General features: G+C 43.0%; 1 protein-coding gene across 21 annotated transcripts in view; it reads left to right on the top strand.

Annotated features, from left to right (window-relative positions):
* REPS2 (RALBP1 associated Eps domain containing 2) overlaps positions 1 to 14,072 on the top strand; it is a 155,864-nt gene that overhangs the window by 39,896 nt on the left and 101,896 nt on the right. For 20 of the 21 annotated variants that reach the window (XM_075060304.1, XM_075060298.1, XM_075060250.1 and 17 more), the window contains exons 2-3: positions 8,693 to 8,816; positions 11,874 to 12,022. In XM_075060304.1, coding sequence (XP_074916405.1) covers positions 8,693 to 8,816; positions 11,874 to 12,022 — 273 coding nt within the window. The remainder of the gene's footprint in view (positions 1 to 8,692; positions 8,817 to 11,873; positions 12,023 to 14,072) is intronic. The other variant, XM_075060308.1, reaches the window with a different exon arrangement.

Genomic DNA, 14,072 nt, shown 5'->3' with positions numbered 1-14,072 from the left:
CCGCCTCCTACATCGAGTTTCGGAACTCCTTCCCAAACAGAGGAGTAGCGCTAAAAAGATAGTGTAATCGGATAGGTTCGTGTGGACGGAAATCGACTTTATTGGTCCGGGCGGCAGCCAGAGTGCACGCACTGACCGGCGCTGACACAATCTGACTCGGATGCAGCGGCGCAGGTAAACAGGAAAGCCCCGAACCTTTTGAATTACATTTCCTGCTGTCCAGCGTGAGCCTGATCAGCACGGCTGGCGATGCATCTAAACCAAGAAAGAGTCTTCCAGCATGACCGACGTGAATAATCAGGTCTGATGCTGTAATGGGGAAAAATCTGTTGTATCCAGCTCCTTACCGAAACACCAAATGCCAAGCGTTGAATAAAAAAACTGCAGGCTACCACAGCGCTGCTGACAGCGTAACGGGAAATGACGCTTATGAAGGGACGGGAGGGGTACTGAGACCCAGCTATCCACATGCACAGCAAGTCTCTGAAATTTTGCATATGGCAGAGCTCCCACTGTCTGGAGGGTCAAACCAGTTTGGCGTGGTTCAGGGAACAGCTCCTCAGTTCTTTGCCCCCTCACCACAACGTGAAAAAAAAGGGTAAGAAATCATTCTACACTTCTATGTCACCCTATGTTACTGAAGCTGCCTGTAGACGGGACGGCTACAGCCTGAAAGCAGTATCCGCCTCTCCTACTCCTCCTCTCGTGGTAGATGGCTGCAGGACTGCCCAACCATCCAGGAGAATCGCCCACTTCTTCCCCATTGAGGGCAACATTGCTACCGTTAGCAGTAGATAGGACAAGAACGGCTAATAACCAAGCTTAATCGATGAAACTTGGGCGAATGAAATATTTGCAATCACATTGGGATTGACTCGCTTGCAACTTAGTCAATTCCTCCGCCTTATGGTGTCTAAAAATAGAGCCATTCGCCTGGACGGTCATAGCCCCGGGAAGGCTGCCTCCAGAGCCTCCCCCCCCGACACATTTCTCTCACTTAACAAGTCTCTGTTCTTATTCTGGTATGCATTAATACTTCATGACACAAACGGGGAGGGGCCTGACACGGTAAGCTCACGAAGGCTGAGGAGGAGGAAAGCCAACGGTGCGCTTCTTGCAGGGGCAACCGCCTGTGAATACTGCCACGAGCACCTGTGCTCTCTGAACACGGATCTCTGTTATCTTGCCTATTCATTCTAGCAGGTACAGTGCACCACTGACCGCTCTGGTCGCAATCCGCAAACGGATCGCAGATGGCCGGTAAACAGGGAAATCCCCGAAGCTTCAGTTGACATTTTCCTGCTTTCACGTGTCCAGCTCTGATCACCACGGTGCGATGCAGTTCAAATGCAAAAGTATCTCGCATTGACCTACGCAGATAGCAGTTCATCGCGTATGGTGAGACAAATCTCTTTTATCATAGCTCGTTAAAGAAAGGAAATGCCCAAAGCCTTGAAAAAATAAACTACAGGACACAGCAGTGCGGACAACAGTAACGAAGCCAACACCAACGATGGTCATGGAGGAGGGAGGGGTGTAGACTACAAGCTACATCTCCACAGTGGTCTCTGAAAAATTTGCATTTTTGCTACGCCCAATGTCTGCCAGCGTAATGAACACGGTTCTTGCGTGTGTTCACAGAAACACTCGTCAGTTCTTTCCCCCTCCAGCACGGTAAAAAAGTGAAATAAATAGGGTTCCTTGAGATATGTAAATGTCACCCTGGTACTGATGCTGCTGGCAGACCGATCGCTGCTGCAGGTGTGAAGAGCAGTATCCTCTCCCTGCCGCCTCCCCAGGGTAGACAGGCCGCCCAGTGGTGCTCTTGGCTGCCGTTGGCCGGGAGCATTCCGGGTGAAAATGGGAATGACTCCTTTTTCTTACAGGGAGGTACAGAAGCCTGAACTGTCTTCACTTATCACCGGGGTGAGCATTCATCATGACTCATTCCTCTCTGCTAAGAAAAGATTGAACTGATGGACTGTTTCCAAAAAGCATGGGGGCTCCTCCCCCTCAATTTGAATCTCAGTAACACTCTTCGTGCATTATCTGCATTCTTCATAATATCATGCGAACAATGGTGGGGGGGCATGCTGTGTGAGCCAGTAGTGGAAGCAATGGTGCGTCTGAACGCTCTCTGTGATAACTGACGACGGAGCAGCTGCCTGTGCCACGATAATACACTTATTCTATCTGATCTGACGACCTATTTTAATACCGAAGGGCAAGGATTGACTCAAGTCCCAGGTATTAATCCCATTTTCCTGTCAAAATTACACAGGGTTATTCCATCGTCCCTTTACTGGTGAGTGTAACAAAAAGAGGCGAGATGAACAGTCTTCTGCTGTCCTCAGTAGTACTGACCATCTACCACCAGGAAAGGGGGAGAGGAGCAGATTTCAAGTAGCCAATAATCACACCTCAGATTCACTTCCATTCGGTTATGATACTGCCAACTAGTGCAAAGCTCTAATGCCTCAGGCTGCAGATTGTCTAATCAGCATACGCCTACAGTACAAGAGGTGACATTGAAGTACTTCAAGGATGCTTATTTTAACTTTCAATTCTCGTGCTGGGTGTAGGGAAGGGAAACGAATAGCTTTTCCGTGAACCATAAAAGACACCGGTTGTAAAGACTCACACAATCTGTGGGCCTAAAGCACAGAATGCAAGATTAGTTAGTTTACGAAGATCTGCTGAGAACTTTAGTGGAACGGTGGATCTGCAGGCAACCCACGTTCCGTCCCAAACAAAACAACTCGATAACATACAACCTGATCCCCAAGCCCGGCCCCTGATGCTAAGTACGGTCGGGGGGGGTTCGGGCTAATGTCGTCCAGTCATCCTTGCCTCCGGATATAACAACATATCCACGCAGAACTCAACAGTCCTTTTTCGCACATAACTTTGTCTCCTGGAGTTGCCTTGCAGAAACAAATAACGGCAGCACTAGAACCGTATACTTTTTGTTTTTTTCCCCACCGGAGTCACCGATTTTTTTTGCGGTAATGATTAAATCCGTGGCGCCTTGACGATAGAATACCAATAAAGAAGGAGAACCAGTCAATTAGACACAAACAACATGCGTCGCGAAGACTAGACTTAAAAGAGATAAGACTATGATAAACATCGGAACAATTCATGCGTTAAGCGCTGGACGATGCAGTTGCCGCGACACCCGGTCTGCTAACAAAAAAAAAATAACAAACGCAGCAGATAGATCGATTTTTAACTCGATATTAATGACGACGTCGTGTGAACGGATACAGCATTAAATCGGTATATCGGCCATTAAACTGATTTAAAGTCGCAGTGTAGACCTGGCCTCACACTGCCATTCCTCTCCTCCCCCCCCCATTTCCATCCTTACAAATAAAATCCCACAAATGGGCTTCCCTAACTATGGAAGGGTGATAGATAGCATGCATATTCCAATTCTGGCACCAGACCACCTAGCCATCACGTACATTAATCGGAAGGGGTATTTCTCTATGGTTCTCCAGGCACTTGTGGATCACCATGGGTGTTTCATGGACATTAACGCAGGCTAGTCCGGAAAGGTGCATGATGCACGCATCTTTCGGGACACTGGCTTGTACAGGAAGCTGCATGCAAGGATTTTCTTCCCGGATCAGAAGATCACCGTAGGGGAAGTCGAAATGCCCACTGTGTTCGTGGGAGACCTTACCTACCCCTTAATGCCATGGCTTATGAAGCTATACACGGGGCACCTTGACAGCAGCAAGAAGCAGTTCAACAAGAGGCTGAGCAAGTGCAGAACGAGGATTGAGTGTGCTTTTGGCCGTTTAAAAGCCCACTGACTCTGCCTGTATGGGAGGCTGGACCTGGCCAATGACAATATTCCTATGCCTATAGCTGTGTGCTGTATGCTCCATAATATTTGTGAAGGGAAAGGTGAAAGCTTCACTCAGAGCTGGACCGTTGAGGCGCAGTACCTGAAGGCTGAATTTGAATAGCCAGATACCAGGGCTATTAGATTCATAGATTCATAGACTCTAGGACTGGAAGGAGCCTCGAGAGGTCATCGAGTCCAGTCCCCGCCCTCATGGCAGGACCAAATACTGTCTAGACCATCCCTGATAGACATTTATCTAACCTACTCTTAAATAGCTCCAGAGATGGAGATTCCACAACCTCCCTAGGCAATTTATTCCAGTGTTTAACTACCGTGACAGTTAGGAACTTTTTCCTAATGTCCAACCTAAATCTCCCTTGCTGCAGTTTAAGCCCATTGCTTCTTGTTCTATCATTAGAGGCTAAGGTGAACAAGTTTAGAGGAACGCAGTGCAGGACCATAAGGATCAGGGATGCCTTGAGGCAGGAATTTGAAGCTGAAAGCCACTAATATTTGTTGCTATGCTCGGGAGTGAAGTGTTTGTAATGCTAGGAGGTGATTGGGATTGGTGCAGACGATGCGCTATGAAGGTTTAAAAAAATTGCCTGTTGTTTGCAGGGCCCTGTTTGCTTTCAATTAATAGAATAAAGATTGCTTTAAACCGACACAATTATTTTATTAAAAAACAACCACCAGAGGGGAGAGAGAAACAAAAAACCACATCAGCTATGTGGGGGATGGGGGAACGGAGGGTCCCAGGAGCAGGTGGGATGCTGGGAGTGTTAAAGATTTGTGTATGTCCAGGGATCGTATCCAACCTTGTCCTTTGGAGTACAGTGCAGTGGGTACTGTACTTTAGCAGGGCTAAACTGCAGAGGGATGGAAAAGAGATGACTGAGAGGGGACATGATAGAGGTCTAAGAAATTGGGAATGGTGTGGAGAAAGTAAATGAGGAAGTGTTATTTGCTCCTTCACATGACACAAGAACCAGGGGTCACCCAATGAAATTAATAGGCAGCAGGTTTAAAACAAACACAAGAAAGTATTTCTTCACACAGCTCAGTCAACCTGTGGAATCTGTTGCCAGAGGAGGTTGTGAAGGCCAAAATTATAACAGGGTTAAAAAAGGATTAGATAAGTTCATAGGAGATCGGTCCATCAACAGTTATTAGTCAAGATGGTCAGAGATGCAGCCTCAGGCTCTGGATATCCCTAGCTTTTGATTGCCAGAAGCTGAGAATGAATCATTTGATGATTGGTCTGTTCTGTTCACTTCTTCTGAAACATCTGACACTTGCCACTGTTGAAAGACAGGATACTGGGCTAGATGGACCAGTATGGCCATTCTTACTGGTACATTTGATACATTGGTCTGTTCTGTTCACTCTCTCTGAAGCACCTGGCATTGGCCACTGTTAGAAGACAGGCTACTGGGCTAGATGAACCATTGTTCTGATCCAGTATGGCCATTCTGTGTTCTCAGTGCTAGCCAGCAGAGGGCACACCATATCATAACTCACATCAGGCCTGACCTACTCATTTCCCCAACACATTGTTGTCATATTCTGTATATAAAGGTGTCATTTAAAATAGCTTATGCAGACTGATAAGACACTGGTCATTACTCCATGTTGTACATATGGCAGTGTGTAAAGAGTTATACATATGTGCTGGAAATATGTTCTTAAAAGGTGTTTTTCAGGCAGTGCATCTGCCCAACCTGTCCTAGACAAAGGAATATTGTTTTGCCTGTTTTCCCGTGTCTCCAATGTAAACTGAGCCAGGTAACAATCAAGAGGACGAAGAAAAATACATCTACATATAAAGTAAACAAAGCCATAAAGCTAAATGAGCAGGCAGGAAGACCACTTAATGATCACGACAGGGAATGGAGCCTGCACCCCCAGCAAGCATTCTTGACTCTTGAAATAGGGACAGTAGACTTTGGGGAATTATAAGCAGAAGCAGAGAGCCATTTTAGCATCTATCATCTAGGAAATGAAGGGGTAGCAATACCCTTTGAACCCATGAAAAGTGTGTCCTCTTGGCCTGAAAACTGAGAGTAGCTGAAACTGACTATCAGTGAGAAACCTGCATAGGCAAAGATTGTAACTTGCTGAAGTTAAGTTTTAGAAACTAGAAAGCATGTTTTGTTTTGTTTTCCTTATAATCATATCAGTATCTTCTGGTCTTACTTACTATCACTTAAATATCTGTTCTTTGTTAATACATTTATTCTTGTTTTATTTATAGGGGCATAAACTCTGGCTAGTCAAGTGTAAAAGTATATAGACAGGCCAAAAAGAATTTGAATAACATCTAGGAAAGGACATAAACTAACAGCAAATATTTTTTTAAAGTACATGAAAAGCAAGAAGTCTGCCAAAAAATCAGTGGGGCCACTTGATAGTTGAGATGCTAAAGGAGCACTCAAAGAAGATGAAGCCATTGCAGAGAAGCTAAATGAATTTTCTGCATCAATCTTCAGTGCAGAGGATGCGAGGGAGAGTCCCATATCTGAGCCATTCTTTTTAAGTGACAAATCTGAGGAACTGTCCTAGATTGAAGTGTCAGTAGAGAAGGTTTGGGAACAAATTGGCAAATTAAACAGTAATAAGTCACCAGGACCAGATGGTATTCACCCAAGAGTTCTGAAGGAACTCACATATGAAATTGAAGAACTAACAACTGTGTTATGTAACCTGCCAGTTAGTCTCTCTACTAGATGACTGGAGAATAACTAGGGTGATGGGTTTCTTTTTCAAAAAGGCTTCAGAAGCCAGTCCTAGCAATTTCAGGCCAGTAAGCCTAACTTCAATACCAGGCAAATTGGTTGAGACTATAGTAAAGATCAGAATTATCAGACACACAGAGGAACACAATATGTTGGGGAAGTCAACATGGCTTTTGTAAAGGGAAATCATGCCTCATCAATGGATAGAGGGTTCTTGGACTTTCAGAAAGCCTGTGACAAATCCCTCACCAAAGGCTCTTGAGCAAAGTAAGCAATCGGGGGGTAAGAGGGAAGGTTCTCTGATGGATCAGTAACTGGTTAAAAGACAGGAAACAAAAGGTAGGAATAAGTGGTCAGTTTTCACAATGGAGAGAATTAAATAGCTGGGTCCCGCAAAGATGTGTCCTGGGACCAATGCTGTTCAACTTATTCATAAATGATCTGGAGAAAGGGGTAAACGGTGAGATGTGAAAGTTTGCAGATGATATAAAATTATTCGAGGTTGTTAAGAATGCTGAGTGCTTACTCTGAAGAAAGTCAGTACCTTGTGTATGCACTGATTCAGAGGTAAAAAGCCAGCCTTATGGATGAAATTAGTTTGGATTAGTTTTCCACAACAGTTAGTGTACACAAACCTGGAAAAAACCCACCATGTAGAGAAGCCTTTAGGAAGGAAAATGTTAATGTACTGATAATTTTCCTTGGTTATTCAAGTCTACTGTTTTGATCCATCTTTAGAGGACCAGGGCTTCACTCTTTAATTACTGTTTCCCCTTACATTCTCTAATAATTAAAATAAATTCAGAAAACTAATTACTCATTTATTTCATTTGTTAGTACTAGTGAAATCTAACAACAAAATCTCCCTTGTTGCTATTGCTTTAGGAACACCCCACTCTGGTGGTTTTCCCAGGTGGTCAAACTTACCAAAGTTAGTGATGGGTCAGGTTCCATTTTCCTTTTTGCACTCAGATAGTGAAATCTCAGCAGGACTGGGAGACGTGAATCATCATTCAGTTTATCAAATAAGTTGAGGATTCCCTGTTCACCCCTGGGGAATGTGTCTTCGTTCTAACCGGAAGATCTGACTGAAGTCTGTTTTGGGAGCTTTTCTGAATTTCAGATTACATCTACACAGCAAAAAAAAAACCCATGGCAGCAAGTCTCAGAGCCTAGGTCAACTGACTTGGGCTTGTGCTATGGGGCTAACATGGCAGTGTAGATGCTCAGGCTGGAGCCCGGGCTCTAAAACCCTGCGAGAATGGAGGGTCTCAGAGCCCAGGCTCCAGCCCAAACATCTACATTGCTATGTTTAGTCCCACAGCATGAGCCTGAGTCAGTTGACCTAGGCTCTGAGTCTCGCTGCCATGGAGTTTTTTTGTTCTTTTATTTTGCTGGGTAGACATACACTCAGTTTTGGTCTGCATTTCAAACTTGCCCATAGAGAGTGTGTGTTTACCTGAAGGCCAGGTGAACCGAATGAGGAAAAACTAAATTTGTCTTCTCCATAGACAAGGATGTTGAGGTCTAATAAACAGAGTAGGTGAATTTGCACTGGCAGTTGCTAAGTTGTGTGTGTGTTTGAGAGAGGAGTTCAATTTCAAGCCTGGCTAACTTTTTTCACAAAAATAATTTGCTGTGATAGTTTTAGGGTATTTTTTGTTTTTTTATTTTGTCGTTAGAATGATTATCTGAATTATTATTGGACAGAGATAGTGAAAATTAATACCTCCTATTTATAATGCAGCTTTCAGCCCCAAGAGCTTTCTTTCATAGACTGTATACTCAAAGGGATCCTTTCCCCTACTAATGAAATGCAGTCACCTCTTGGGTAGAAACATGTTAACTATTATATAGCAGCAATCTCACACTGCAGTGTTTTTTGAAGGAGTAATAATTAACTACTTATCTATTTTAAATTCAGGGGTATTCAAGTATACAGAGTGACCTGAACTGGATTTCTCATTTTTAATAAAGCACTACAAACAGATTTGTGAGTTTTTAGTTCTAGAAGACTTCTCTGCTTCAATATTCAGTGCAAGTTTCCTAAGAGGAAAGAGTGAGAAGTATTTTACAAAGTGTGTATTTTTTTCTCTATTAGATCACAGAACTTTGTGGGGCAAAACGTATTGGTTATTTTGGTCCGGTTCAGTTTTATGTTGCTTTGAAACTAATTGCTGCAGCGCAGTCTGGCCTTCCAGTACGGATAGAGAGCATTAAGAGTGGTAAGTAGCTCACATTACTTAGTGTGCTACGAGTTTGTTCTTTAATTTCTTTAACATTCATTGTACGTTATTTGCTTCTGTTCATTTTTCTTCCAACCTATTTGTAAAGCAAATCCTATTATTTATTTACATTTCTATTTTAGGGGGAGGAGAGGAAGAGGTTAAATTAGTTTTATAATCCATAAATTATGGGTAGAAATTTACAATGAAATTCTTGGGTTCTATGTGCAAAGTTGTTACATGGATAGAAAAGTACAAATTGCTTCTGCATCCATAAAAGCATTATAGAAATAACAGGACAGTTGACAATCATTGTTGTGGGTCCATTTTTGCCACCCTCACTCATGCTGTGTGGTACTTTAGGATTGAAAGTTCTGCTTAGGCTTATTGGTGCATCTACATGGAGCCCTATGGAAGTTGGGGCTCCTTGGGAAGTCAAGGGTCTGTCTGTGCAGAACACTTTGCCAGAGTGGGGCCTTTCATTGCAAGTAGACCTGTTGAAATGAATAGGTGCAGGTAGCAAAATCACTCACTGTGTCAGTAAATGTTACACCAGGGGTTCTCAAACTTCATTGCACCACAACCCCCTTCTGACAACAAAAATTATGGTTTGGTCCCCAGGACGGGGGACCAAAACCTGAGCCCACCTGTGCCCCACTGCCCTGGGCGGAGGGGATGGGGGAAGGAGAGCCAAGAGCTTCAGCCCCAGGCAGGGGACCCTGCCACCCAGGACTGAAGCGCTTGGGCTCTGTCTTTGGCCCTGGGTTGTGGGGCTTGGGCTTTGGCTTCAGCCCTGGGCCCCAGTAAGTCTAGTGCCAGTCTGGGCGACCCTATTAAAATAGGGTTGTGACCGACTTTGGGGTCCCGACCTACAGTTTTGAGAACTGCTGTGTTAGAGTGTCCATTAGAGATTATTTCAAACATATTTGGTGTTTGGATTCCATTGTAACTTGATGTTAAGTACACCCTCTCTGCAGAAAAAAATATTTTTTAAAAGAAACTTCTTTAAAATCCCAAGTGGATGGGATGGAAGAACATGTTTACTGGTGAGATCGTAATAGCTAAGAAATGGAAGTAATTAGATCCATTGTGCCACCTGCACTGCCAGCCCAGAAGCAAAAGATTTAAACTTCAAAGTGGGCATCTCAAATTCTGATCCTCTGCTGGGCCTATTATGTCAGTTTGACATAGAAACTGTGTAGTGTCAATCCAGTTTAGCACAGCTGAACTCCCACTAACCAGGGATCCATCCAAAGGCATCTGTTGTAATCAAGTGATTTTAGTGCTAAAATATAAACTGCTTCAGGTAGAATAGGAATTCCAAGCTCTCATTTCCATAGCTCTCTTGTGCCGTTTTGTCATTCTTGATCCTTCTGGTTGAATGAAATATTCTTGAAATCCTTGAAAAGAACTCACTTGAGTGTCAATCAGAATCAAGGCATTATTAATTAGGATAGGTTTTCAGCTGAATTAGAAGTATCAAGGTATTTATACTGATCTTGAAGAAATAAGCCTGAGAAACATATAACATGGTAGTGCCATGTTTCAGAACCTTACTGTATATGTGTTTTGTAGCAGGATCACAGATTGATGCCATTTGTATTTACAAATTAAACTTTAATTTTTTAAAATTATCCCCATGACTCTGTGTGTGCGTGCGTGCGTGCAGGTATGTTTTAATTTGCCATTATACCTTCAAAACTGTATTCGAAAAAGATCCCAGTTTTTAGCCTTTGTGATCTTCCACCAGTAAATCCAGAGTACTGCAGTTTGTTGAGACTGGTGATGTGTGTATGCATGTTGGACCCAGTTCTTCCTGCTATCTTTGCTATTGCATCATTGTGAGCCAGCAGGGGAGTGAAAATTAAATTGTCAAGAATCTTACTAAAGCATTTTTAAGACTAAATATGTTGTTTAATCATCAAGCCTTAGAGCCGGGATTTTCACATTGCTTCTGCATTTGTTTTGAAGGATTACATTTAAAAAAAGAACGAACAAACAAAAACCCAAACCAACAAGTAAACCATAAGTCTGCCAAGGGGACATTATTAAATAGAAATTTTTAGAGAACTTTCGGTCAGATTCCTGCTATGTCTATCCTAAGCATCTTTTTAGGACAATCAGGTTAATTTTAGAAGAAACTAGCTACTTCAGCAATCTGAATCAAGTGAGATTCAGTGTGTATGTTTCATAAATACAGCAGCTGGAAATGCTGCATAGATGTGAATAAACACATCTTTGGATTGATATCCCACTTAATTGATGAAATGTTTCCAGGTTTCAAAAGCACTAAATACATTGTCCTCAGAAACACAGTAGAACTGTTGGAATGGATGAGTGATGTACAGCAAAAGTAGATTGATTTCATAGAAACAGCTAAATGTATAAGTGATTATAAAGATGCTATTGTGTTTTACTTGATTCCAGGAGCCTTTATTCTGTTTGTTTTGTTGTATTGATCTTATAACTTACTATGTGGAGAAGTGGAAGTTTGCAACAACAAGATGATAAATTTCCTTAGAACAGTATTGCATTTTTGGATGATGCATGAGGTTATAAGTGTCACTCTTCAGTTCTTGTGAGCTATGGCAAATGGTAGCATTTCTGACACCACAGTCTTACTAGACTTTGAATAGGTCTGTTTAACTCGGTGCTTTTTTTCTGTTCTAGTGACAGCATGGAGGATACAATGATCTTGCCCTAATAAATTGATTGCACCCATAGTTTCTTCTAGAAACTACTTGTAGACAACAATGAACAACATATGTAATAGTGCTGGCTAGGGTTAAGACCAAAAATGAGTTTGAGACTTGACTTCATACTGTGAATGAGGCACCTCTCTCTCTTTACAGTAATAAAGTATGTACAAATCTCATAATATTTGCTATTAAGACAAAAATAATTCCAGACGTTCCATAGGTTATTTTTTTGCAATTCTTAGTGCTATTTCTTATTTTATAGTTTAACTTTTCATTGGTTTTGCACTGCGATACTGCTTCAAAGAATTTTAATATACTGTAGTCTCATTTGAACTTCTCTTTTTTTCTGTTAATGAAGAATTGCCTCTTCCTCGGTTTATGGCACTCAAAAATGACATTGAAATGAGATATGGAAATGCAGCAGAAATACATGGAGTTAAATTTCAGATTCCACATCCAACCTTGGAAAAAAATTCCTTCAGAAGATCAGATGAAGGGGATAAAAAGGTAACAAGGCTCTATTTAAGGCAAATATGTTAGTGTATAGTACACCTGTAGGGTCCAAACCTGCAAACAGTTACACTCATGCATGCTTATTCCGTTAGTTCAATAGGACTCCATGCAAGGTTAACTCTATATATGTGAATAATTGTTGGCAGGATTTTGCTCTTATTTTGATATTCTCTTGTACCAACTGTGTCTCAGGAGGATTTTATTTACAAGAACTTTTATAGAATTATGTATTTTGCCTATTATCTAGCTATGAGATTCCAGGATTGTAACTCTGTCTGTCAATCTGAAGCCTAGAATGTCTGTTAAATCGGTGTAACGGGATGGAAATTGATACAAGCATGTTTGAGAGCTCTTTTTGTTGAGAATATCACCGGGTTCCATCATCACTGGGATTCATGGTCTGTTACCATCCAATTTTTAAATTCTCATCCGTTTTAACAAATTGCATTAATTGTGACACAGGTAAATAATAAGGGATGTGTCTATGCCATGCCAAGAGTCCTAGATCATTGTGATATCAGAGGTAACTCAATCAATCACCACTTTTACTCTAGAGCAAATTTGCATGCAACAGTTACATTGGTTGTGTGAGGGAGACTGCACAGATGGTGGATCACTTGGTTCAAGTGCTGCAGTTCAGCCCACACACAAATCAACATAACTTGCCCAGTATCACGGACTCAGAGGACTCGTGCGCTCTCTTGGCTCCATATGGTCCCTGGGAGGAACCCCTTTCAGTGTGCCAGTCCTTCTCAGGGGTCCACTCTCGAGGGTTAAGCCATAGGCCCCTCCACCTCTCTTCTCTGAGCCTTCAGCATGCCTGTCTCTCAGCATGGGACCCCTCAGGGAGTCCACTCGCTCTGGACCCCTGGGACCTCCACTCCCAGAGGGAATAATGCAGCCCTGATCTCTAGACTGGGGTGACTCTCAGCCAGCGTAAAGCAGAAGGGTTTATTGAGCATCTGAACCCAGCACAGGAAACTCTCCGGGCTCTCGGGCTTAGCAGCCCAGAAGCCCCTTCCTTTCAACCGATCATCTTATATCCTCTCCCCCTACGGCTCTTACCCCGTTCTTTGTCTTTGGTCCCAGATAAACAGGTTACCTGGGCCCTCTCTCTTCCACCCTTTGTTCCCCAGTGGCTGGAACTGGCTGGTCAGGTCACTGGGGTCCTCTCTCAGTCCTTTGGCCTCCCACTGGCCAGAACTTGCTGACAGCCAAGCTGAGGTGGGCTCCTGGTCACCACGTCACTGGTCGCTAGGTTCCCATTTCCTGGCAGTTGTCTGGGGTCCTGGCTGCTAGGTCCTCTGTAACAACAAACCCTCTCCCACCACCTTGTTAAACACACAGCACACAGGGTAACAGACCCACACAGTATCCATGCAAAACACTAAGAACATCCCCCACCTAGTCACACCCAGCAAAATGCACACATTCTTTCTCCCCCCACCCATATTTACCATAAAGTAATCACTGTGGGTCATCACTCATTACTTGTAATATTCTTTGCAAATGTTTCAGAAATTTTGGTTACGTAGTTCAAGGTTGCTGTTTTTTAGGGAGAGAAGGATGCAGAGGGGAAAAGTAGAAAACTGCCTTTGTTTAAAAAACAACAACCAAACTAATGAGTCTCTATCATTAGTACAGTCTCTAGTGACAACATAATTAATGAAAAGAGTGATGCTAGCAGGCTAAGAGAATAGACAGCCCTTCATGACTCCTGTCAAGCTGTCTGGAGTGGCTCAAGAGCATGAGTAACAACATCAGGGCAGACTGTTAAGAAGCGGGATACAAACCCCAGATTGGTTGTGGTGTTAATGTATGTGCAACGTGCTCCAGGTGGCATGTGACCAGGATTCAACCCCGAAAATGATCCACTGGTTGGATCATTAGCTTCCCTGCCCCGGGATGCCTACTGATGGGGAGTGCAATGTGAATGCTGATCCATGGCCTCTAGATTGGTTGTGAGTTCTATACTTAAATTTCACCAGCTGATTATCAAGTGAGAACTCCGCAGGCATGGAGTTACAGACAGTCCCCTTGGGTT

Source organism: Chelonoidis abingdonii, chromosome 1, assembly GCF_003597395.2.
Source record: "Chelonoidis abingdonii isolate Lonesome George chromosome 1, CheloAbing_2.0, whole genome shotgun sequence".
In the NCBI taxonomy this organism is placed as follows: domain Eukaryota; kingdom Metazoa; phylum Chordata; order Testudines; family Testudinidae; genus Chelonoidis; species Chelonoidis abingdonii.
This window is presented reverse-complemented; position numbering and strand designations above follow the sequence as displayed.